At 38.7% G+C, this 10,318-nt stretch overlaps 1 protein-coding gene across 1 annotated transcript; it reads left to right on the top strand.

Annotated features, from left to right (window-relative positions):
• The first annotated feature begins 2,948 nt into the window (after window positions 1-2,948).
• LOC116262960 (probable calcium-binding protein CML49) lies at window positions 2,949-5,006 on the top strand. The gene is made up of 5 exons (XM_031642510.2): window positions 2,949-3,325; window positions 3,576-3,622; window positions 3,720-3,892; window positions 4,393-4,411; window positions 4,731-5,006. The coding sequence occupies exons 1-5, from the start codon at window positions 3,070-3,072 to the stop codon at window positions 4,830-4,832; spliced, it is 597 nt and encodes a 198-aa protein (XP_031498370.1). The 5' UTR covers window positions 2,949-3,069; the 3' UTR covers window positions 4,833-5,006.
• The last annotated feature ends 5,312 nt before the right edge of the window (window positions 5,007-10,318 follow it).

Raw genomic sequence — 10,318 nt, 5'->3', positions numbered from 1 at the left:
AGAGCGCTAACCCCCATGACATATGTCTATCTAACTCACTCTCATGGGTGGAGGTAGGTGTGTGTTCTGTTCAGGTAGGGGCAGGGCCAGGATTTTGTTTTGAGACGGGCCAAATAGCTCAACCTTCGATCTGGATAAGACCAAACCGAACCCTAATAAAAAAAAATACATTGCATAACTAACAATTTTTTATTTTTCTAATGTAATTATTTTTTTAAAGTTAGTTAGGGTGGGACCATGGCCTAAGCGCCCCCCGTGCATGTATTTTGGACCTCAAAAAAATTATTTATTTTTATATTGATATTTTAAATATTTTTTCTCATTTACATATTGGTGCTTTTTAAAATTTTAAAATTTTTTAGCCTATGCCTATTGGTAGAGTAGTAATCATACACATGGTCTTTATATGTATAAGTACACAAAATGCACATGAGTGTATATGTGACCATGCTTCCATTCAATAAGTAGAGTTCTCACTTTTACCGAACGAACACTCAAGCTGGTTATACGCACATCGTTGTGCACATGATGTGAGAGTGTGTAATGAATAAAATACCTTTAATAAAGTGAAAAAAAAAAGTTTTAAAATGATCAAAAGGGTATTATACAAAAAATTATTCAAGGATCCCCAAAAACACTCAAAGCCCAAACTGTAACAAGTGAGCTTACAAACCTGGTTGTTATATGTGTTCATGAATTTTTTTTGCGTCAGTATAATTAATGACAAAAGTACCCCTCATTCATATTAAAGAAAACAAGTTTTTAGTAAAATAAAAATCAAAATAAACAAAAAAGAATGAAATAACTACAAAAAAACATTTTTTTTTAATTACAAAAACATCCCCTTCTTTGTCATGTTAAGTTGTTAACTGCTCTCTAGTGAGCTTAGAAAAGTAAAACCATCCCACTCTCAAGAGTCGATGATGTGAAGAGCGAAGCACACAGAGGTTTCTCGTGCTCGACGGCAACAAGCCTGGTATTCTCGACTCTGCGAGGAAAAATTAGCTTCGCCGCTCATTCTTCCTGTCTGGGGATTCCGCTCTCAAAACCACCTGACTCTTATCCACGCATTGACGGTGGCTGTGAGGCGCTGCACTAAAGAAGAGATGGATCAGGCGTGCACCTCATCATCGTCGTCTCACTTTCATGGAATCGAATTCGATTCCGCCTCATCTCTTGCCACCTGCACTCATAGATCTTCCACCTTCTGCCTGGCAACGTGGATACCTCGATAATTGATTTAGACGATAAAGTTAACTTCTGATAAGGGTGGAATGACAGGCATCGATTCCTCGGCCCGTCCAGATACCGCCAAAATCAGAGAAAAAGGGGTCAAAGATCGCAACGATGGATGGATTATTCCCTCCTCAATTAGGCTCAGTGCTCCTTTCAACTTGGCTCCTTCGAATAAAGTCTTTTATCGGTGTCCCTGTCTATGTCTTCATGAATTTATTTAACCAGTGGTTCATGCATTAGACGTAATTAATTACATGGGGTTGTGAATGCTATGATTTATGGAACAAAAGCGCGCCGATTGAATTCGAGCTGTCCATTTCTTGGCGGCATCTACTGCCACCTATGGTGCTGCAATAAAATTTTCTTACGTTCGACACTTTCTTTGAAGAACAAACAAAGATTTGCACGAAAGTCGATTGATATTGTCTGCGAAAGGAAAAGTTAACAAGTGTTGGGCTGTTAGTGCTACTTCTTAGTCGTGGAGATGATGGAGCAAGGGGCAACAAAAAATCCAGAAAGAGGAAACTTTATTAGTATATTATATATTTTTAATATGATAAAATTAATTAGTAACATAGCTTTGCGAGTATGCTTACGAAAAGTGATGAGCTCACAAATTATAAGCAGGTTTTGCTGACTTTGCTTTGGCCTTATCTAATTTATCTGACCCTCATAAGCTTCAACAATTTCATTGAAAATGACCTTCAAGATTGAAATGAGTACTTTTTCGAAAGAAAGAAGAGAACTTGTCAAGCTCTTACAGAATCAAGGTTTGACTGATGAATTTTATTTTCATTGAATGGTTCTTGATGCTGAATGTTACTGTTTCAGTTCAAACAAATAGTTTCATTTCTTTGCATTAGTAGTCTAGTGCCTCCCAAACTAAATTTCGGCTCCTGTTTTTGATTTGCCAAGACCACAAGAAATTCAAATTGAATTTTAAAAACCTCACCTAATCCAAATTTATTTGTTATTTTGTTGATTAGAAGAAAAGAAAACCAAAGTTCCTTAATCTATTATTGCTAAAATGACAAAATTATTGTTATTTCCTCGTTCATGAGGAAAAATTAAATTCATTTTACAGGATTCTATTTTAAGAAAAATATGGATATAGATAAATTTTATGATATTTCAATATGTTCAGAAGCATATGAAAAAACATTGACAAGTTCACATTTCAAATATAGAACTAAACCTGATTCTGAGGACAATTTTATATTTTTAGCTTACTAGGTGGGGCATGCAAAGTGCCTTCTGGGACAAATATTTAATTTTTATGAAGAGAGAAAAGAAAGATAATATATAATTTTTAAAAAAAAAAGTGCATGGAAGCTAATAATCTAGGCGATCAAAGCTAGCAGCCTGTTGACTTAAAAAAAAATGAAAAAACTAATTGTAGTGTTACACTTTAAGTTGAGAGGAAATTACTTTTATTACCATAGTGCAAAGGTCATGAGATTTCCTTTCTCTGGTATTTTATTATTGTGTAGTCTGCAATGTGAACAATCTGATCTGCCTAAAACAACCAGCTGCCAACAATGGCAGCCGAATTTGACTAGGGAAGGGAAGGAAACGATAAGATAGAAAAGCTCAAAGTACTTCCGGCCCTGGTCTGCAATGCCTTATCATCCGCAAGGAAAGGAAGAGAAAGAGAATTCGCAATGGCGTGTCTGTCACGCCGATTCATGGTGGCCGCATTCTCCTCCATATAAAGGGGAGGAGGCGCTGCAGGGCGAACACAGAGTACCAGCTGAACCAACAAGAGTTAGCAACCGATTTCCTCTCACGATACAGCACAGGCAGATCTAAAAGCTCTCCGCAGCCACTCCCAAGATGGCCTCTTGCCAAAATCAACGCGACGGCGAAAAGTACGACCCGTTCGGCTTCGCGGCGCAACCTTGCACCTTCCCGCCGGGGACGGACCAGAAGGTCATCAAGGCCTTCGACGCCGTGGACAAGGACTGCAGTGGCACCATTGACGAGTGCGAGCTGCGGACGGCGCTGACCAAGTGCAACCACACCTTCACCGACCGAACCGTCCGCTTCTTCATGTGCACCTTCTCCAAGGACGCCACCCGCAGCCGCATTGGTAAATTAGCTCGCCCTCCCCTTCTGCTCTGTACAACTCTTCTCCTTTTAGACGCCCGATCGTCTGAATAATTCATTTAATGATTTATAACTCATCCACTATGTAATCCACTTTAGGAAAAACCTTCTGTTTCTTCAGAAAAATGTTAAATAGGCAGTATGTGAGTTATATCATCAGAATCTATAAAGGATTGTGCGTGTACGAACTGAAAACTTGAGTTGCTTAATTATTCTACGTGTTCAACTTGCAGGGCCCGGGGAATTTGTGGTTCTTTTCAACAGTCTGAAGCGATGGAGGGTACGTCAATATTCATGAATGGCTTCATTGAAGTACTTAAGTTAGTGCTCCTTCAGTGCAAACAAATTATTTTGTTTCGGTATGGTTCGATCTGCAGGATGTCTTCTGCAAGGCGGACAAGGACAGGGATGGAGTCATACACGGCAATGAACTGAGGACCGCTCTCAACAGCCTGGGTTTCCCCGTTTCTCCCCAGGCCGTCAATCTCATGATCGCTACGTACATTCGCGAGAAGCGCAGCAACGGTGTTCCATACGACAAGTTCATACAGTATGTACTCATCATCTGACTCTCATCTTCTAGACTTAAACGAAGAACCCTCTGCTTTTCCTTGATTAGGTGAAGTAGAGTCCCATAACAGTAGCCAGAAAATTAAATTAGAAGTTTGGAAAAATTAACAAGCAATATGCAAGGCATGCATTTTCTGTGTTTTGACATCTCAACGCCTGCTCTTGGCTTTAGGATTGCTTAATGCATGCCATGAACTGCTGAGATGCCAAAACAAGGATATTTTAATACTGCCAACTACATAAAACACCAGATAGTGGATATGCTCTTGCTCTCCTTTCATCGTGCTTACTCTAACGCTTGCTTACTTAAGCCATGCCCCTGCTGATGCCCGTTTCCATTGATCCCCACTTTAGGAGCTTGGATTAGCTCTGGTTTTCAAGCTCATGTAGCTTCTGTTGTTTCCTTCCCTAAATTGTTCACAGCATTCTGTGGGTTAAATATGTGCCTTACTGATAAGTTTATGGTACTTTCTTTTGCAGGTGCTGCGTCATTGTTAAGGTAAGAGCATCTTCATGTATCATCATATATTCACAATCTACGGTGCAGGCGCTCTACTAGCTGTCAGGCCTTTATTAATTCTAGACCAGTTTTACTTTTCCGTTCTTCAGCAGTTCATCCACAATCTTGACAATTCAGAAAAAATGTGGTTAGGCAACAGTGTGGCCTAATGCGGACCTTGTCCCGACCTTTCCCCTCCACACACACACACACACACACACACACAAAAAAAAAAAGAAAGAGAGAGTTTCACGGTGGTTGTCGTGAAGGCACTCTATTGACAACCTGCAAACTGATGAGTGGTTGTCCATTGACGCAGGGGCTGACTGAAACGTTCAAGGAGCAGGAGAGAAGCCCGGGCTCCGCTACTTTCACATATGAGCTCTTCATGCAGGCAGCGCTGATGTTCACTGCTGCTTAAGTCTGGAAAATTGTATGCTTCCAAACCATGAATGTGTCCACGTCTATGAAATAAGGTTCATTAGGATGGTGTCCTTAATTGTTAGATGAGGCCATCCACTCTGTTCTTTGTCCTAGTAACTATTCTCGAGTTCTACTCTGAATTATGTAATAATAAATAGCTTTCTATGTTTCAGTTTTTCTTTTAATGCATCATTGAGATCATCTGGGATGTCGATGCCTCGAGTTCGGCTGGTTAAAAAAGGCAACAAACTTGAACTTGATGCAGGAGCTGTCTGGATTAGCAAGAATTAGGTTGCTGTTCCCGGTTACCTTCCGGGGATTGAATGAATGGAGATCAAAAACTAGTTCACTCCTGTGGGGCGATTCAAGAGAGGCGCCACATATTGTTTTTCAATCATTTTTCAACAGTGAAGGGTTTTTGAGCTAAATCGGTAAGGCTGCTGGTTCCAACTAATTGATTTGTCGTTATGAATAGGCCTTAAAAAAAGAAAAAATTTAAAGACTTTTCTTTTATAACAATAAATAAATAATGAAAATTTTAATAATTAATTTTGAAATTTAATGACAGTAGCACGTGGTAGTCTAAAATAGGGCACTCACTGTTGGTGGCAGCCAGGATGACATGCACCAGTAGGGGAGGCGGGTGCAGGCCAACCAGCTCATAAAAGTTGGCTTGTTTATATCTGGCTGCCTCTTTCATTTTTATTTATCTATATAATAAGTGACCCTTGAAATTTACAATTTAAACTAAGGGTGGGCATCGGCTGGCCCGATCCGGCCTGGTAAGGGCCGGCCAGATCCAATAGCTTGGGTCTCATCTTTGGCCCGGCCCGACCCATTTAAAATTTAAAAATATTTTTTAATTATAAAATAATTTTTTAATATAAAATATATTTTAAAAATTAATTTTTTAATCTAAACGGGCTTAACGGGTGGGGCCCGGCCGGGCGGACCCGAGCCGGCTTATCAGGCCCGGGTCTTGCCCAGGCCAGGTTTTTTCCTACCCGGCCCAACGCCCAAACTTAATTTAAACTATTGATGCATCTTAGCTAAAAGTTTATGTATACAAGGCTGGCTTATACAATCTCCGTTCCATGAACCAAATACGATTCCACCTTATCAACTTGGAGTAATGGTGCTTTGCAATGTAGACAGGTGATTTAGACCACTTATGTACCCAAGGGGGGTGGGGGTATTTTTTGATTTTTTTTTTATAAAATAAGTAGACATGTTAGGCTTTTCACTTTTTGACCATTTCTTTTTTACCCTCTTAAAAAGTTGTTTTATTTTAATGAGGTTGCTTTGGTTATTGCACACACAGGAACATACACATAACCTGCTTTGCATATGAATCTATCTCGACTACCACTTGACCATCCTAACGTGCCAAAGTCAAAGAAAAAGTTGAAAGTCCAAACCATGGAAGGACATTATTTTCTCTCTAGGCTAGTTGTCCCTTCAACTTGTTTCCTTCCAAATAAAGTGTACGCAACACCGGCTCCAATAAGAGGTGTAGCATAGCTAGACAAGCTGATAGTTGGTTCGGACATGTGTTCGTGTTTGATTGAATTCTCATAGGTATAAGGTGATCTCTAGTTGAAAAAGGAGATCGAGTTACGTGCACCACCTAGACATACAATACAAAAATAGCTAAGAGTGGACCCTATTACCAACATGTACATTTACTTTTATACCTAAACATTGCATGTGCATGCATAACAAATATACATTAAATAACAAATAAGTTTGAGATAATGTTTATGAGATAACAAAAGATTTACGAGATAATGAGATAACAAATAGATGAATGTATGAGATAACTCAAAACATAAGTATAAGATAATGTTTGTGAGGTAATAGATATATGCATGAGATAACGCTAAACATAAGTATGATATAATATTTATGAGATAATAAAATATTTATAAGACAATGAGATAATAGATGGATTTATGAGATAGCACTAAACATAAGTATGGGATAATAAAATATTTAGAGATAATGAGATAACGGTATAAGTGAGACAAAAAAGCAAAAACGTTTTTTTACTATTTAAATGAGTATATTAGTTATAACGAGATATATATGAACTACAAATTTTTCCTTTATCAAATCCTTTTTTTTTTGTCTTTTTTTATTCATGCAAAAAGATTGTTGTATAATAATCATGGTTTTTTTATACTTAAAATGATGCATAAAATTACGTGTATTGATTGAGGTGACATATATAACCAACTTTATTGAAGAAGGGGTTAAAAGTATTGTACTAGCTGACATGCTTATGAGGTTAGAAGACTTTTGTTGCAGCTAAAAAACCAGCAGTGTACAACAGATGAAGAACCCCTGCACGCTGGAAGATCTGATAATGAACCAGCTCTTACACAAATTCAGCAACTGCATTGTCCTAGTATCCGGACTTGATTCCAAAATCACAAATTTATAAACTCCATCTATGGGCTGTGTAATAACCAGCCAGCCCAATTCCATGCTGAGTAGAATGGCATCTCTCAGTTTCCGCCTCCAATGAGAAGGGGCTCCCCGCTCCCTGCACTCCAATGCATCCACTTAGCAAGAGAAGTTGGCCAATAGGCCATCGAATAGCTCGTCTGCCTCCCAACTTCCAAGTTCCAAATCTCAACGAAGCCCTTGAGTACGCAGCAGCCGATCGCAGTGTCACTGCAATTTTCTGAGACTGCCCCACAAACTTTCTATCAGAGAAAACGAATCACTCCACCCTGTAAATGTCCCATCAGTCTCCTCTGCCTCTTTTCCCCTCTATCATGAAGCTCAGCATTTTTCTTCTTCTATAGCCACCAAATAACCATTGGCTAGTCCAATCTCCAGCATCTTTTGGCCCATTTACACTTGAAATCCCTTCAGGCCTGATCGCCACACACACACATTTGGCAAGTGCAGGGAATCTGTGTCCCCTCCTTCAGCCAATGGCGGAGGACTGTATTGTTTCTTGCCCCCTGGATTGAGAAAATCATTCGAGTGCCCCTCTCACTTCATCAATTAACGTACTTTGAACTGAATGAGAAGTAAAGAAGAAAACTATTAAAAAGTGATGTGAAATTACGTGAACTATTGACAAATCAATACAAATCCACAATTAAGAAGTGGTATCTAAGTGCAATTTAAAGTAGTATTGTTTGAGAAATGAGATCCGCAGCTGGAATCGTTATTGTGTTTAGACGTCAGACCTACTGAGTGATTCTGCTAGCAGCTCCTAAGAATCAAGGTCCCTTTGTACTCTCAGTTTCTGACATTTTGCCTTAGAAGCTATTATCAATTTATCCCATAGCTATATTGTTACTGTGATAGGATCCACAAATTACTGAAAAATTCACTTAACGAAATTGTTATGAAACCTTTTAAGAAATATAAGGCCATGCACGTACTTTCACCCATATATCTACCAATGAGGATTGAGATTGTACCCTTTGAAGAAAACAAAGATGACTCGTGAGTACTTTCTCTCCCATAGCAGTGAAATTAGTAGCTACATTTCCATGTGCTTCTGTTGCTTGAATGTAGAACTGAATGTGACAACCTGATCCAAGGTTATGTTTAGCACAAAGTAGATCTGACAGTGGCGTGCCCTTATTCTTCTCAACAATGATATTCACCATAGATAGATTATAATAATAGCGAGCTATTTGCCTTCATTTCTGCAGTTTCCATAACATGATCAGGGCCTGTTCTTTCAGGTCAACACTTCCTTTCAGACCGTTTCTCTCACATGATCGTAAATCACTAAAAGTATCATCTGCACCCATCCTCCACAGGTTTAGAAGAAGAGTGGAAAACCATCTGGTTTAGAAGGGAGGTTATGAAACTGCAGTAGAATCTGAGGGATTGCAACAGGAAACGACTGTATCTGGCTGCAACTGTTAATGTTGGTATGATCATGCTCGGTTCTTTCTCCAAAAGATAAATGATATTGACAAGGAAGATGTTCTAAACTAAAAAAAGAAAAATGATGGTGGAGTCCTGCCTCCTTAGACCATTCTACCCCAGTCTTCTCCTCCCCACTACTCACCATTGATCCTTCAAGTTCTCTCTATCTCTTCGCCCTCTCATACACAGGCTGTGGCTGGAGAAGGTGCAAAGGCATTGGACATGCAGGAAGTGAAGGGGATTCTATGGCGAATCTTTCTTACCCTATTTTCTTGACTATTCGGTCCATTGATCCCAAATCTGAGCAGAGGTTTGTTTTCCAAAACGTAACACATTTTAATGATAACTGTCTAATGTTGTCATCTATGTGGTAGTTTTCTAGAAGCACTTAATAATGTTGCATACAAATACAATCACAGTTTAAGGCTTAAATTTAGTCTCATGCTATATATTAATCCGTCTAAATGCCATACTCTGTTTGTGTGTGTGTGTGTGTGTGTGTGTGTATTTATATATATAACTCTTTTACATGGATAAGCCTTCTTGGAAAAGTGTTACTAGCTCAAACCCTTCCTTTTTCTTAAATGGAAGAAGGAATCCACCGTTCCACCTTTGCTTAATATCATCAAAGGTCAGACAGTGACTAGATAAATGGATCTTTTTCCTCGTCTCCCTTTTAATTTAATAGCACTGTTCTGCATGGTCTTGACATCAGACATAAGCAAATGCTTTCAGTCCTTCATTTTCTCCCTCTGCCAGGGCCTATCAATACTAAAAGAAGGAACAAGATATCTCTTCAGAAGCAGCAGCAACTGACCAAATATGTAATACATTGTGCATATTGGTCTGTAAAATGAAAAACTTTGAACAAGTTCCACTTTTCTGTCAAAGGCATGTTGATGGAAATTCTAATGGGACTACATGCTGCCACTTCGCCTAAGTTGATGCAGTAGACTCTGAAGTTTGCAGACATGCATAAATCCATAAAGATATTGAGGCAATTAAGAAGATTGGTGATAGAGATTTGAATTTCCAACATGGGTATTAAAACTACAATGATCTCAAAGACACTAGATTCAAATAAGTGAAACCAGTCGCATAGATTAAGGAGGAATATTGTGATATGTAGCTTTATCCTATTGCAGAAGAATGTCAAATATTAGCAAAATAAGTCTAATTTTATCTGTTAAACATGTCAAATATGTGTTTTGTTCACTGAATCATTTGATGAACTAAACCAGGTAAAGCATTTTTTACAGCCATTTGTTCAATTCAGGTCAAGCAATTGTTTACAAGAAAGATTCAATGATTGTGAATGTTGCTTTTATATTCAACAACCATATACTACAGCTTTCTTGAGAAAGTGTATCATCCAAGTTTTATCCATGATTTTCACATTCTTCATGGGTATATGCATCTCTGCTGCATTCTCAGAAGGGTAATTTAACCTATTTTGGCTTTTCTAATGTATGGTAACCAAAGTAAACAGGATTTCCTGCTAATCAATGAGTTTTGCTTGCAGGTCATGGCATGAGTTTTGAAAGTGATCTAGAATCACCAAAGTAAAAGTTGAAAACTCCAGTT

This window comes from Nymphaea colorata, chromosome 10, assembly GCF_008831285.2.
Source record: "Nymphaea colorata isolate Beijing-Zhang1983 chromosome 10, ASM883128v2, whole genome shotgun sequence".
Lineage (NCBI taxonomy): Eukaryota > Viridiplantae > Streptophyta > Magnoliopsida > Nymphaeales > Nymphaeaceae > Nymphaea > Nymphaea colorata.
This window is presented reverse-complemented; position numbering and strand designations above follow the sequence as displayed.

Bases quoted from the DNA above. Each gene is read 5' to 3' on its own strand.
- LOC116262960 (XM_031642510.2), top strand. From the start codon at position 3,070: ATGGCCTCTTGCCAAAATCAACGCGACGGCGAAAAGTACGACCCGTTC. The intron at 3,326-3,575 runs GTAAATTAGCTC...TTCAACTTGCAG, and splicing joins CGCCACCCGCAGCCGCATTG to GGCCCGGGGAATTTGTGGTT. The intron at 3,623-3,719 runs GTACGTCAATAT...TTCGATCTGCAG, and splicing joins ACAGTCTGAAGCGATGGAGG to GATGTCTTCTGCAAGGCGGA.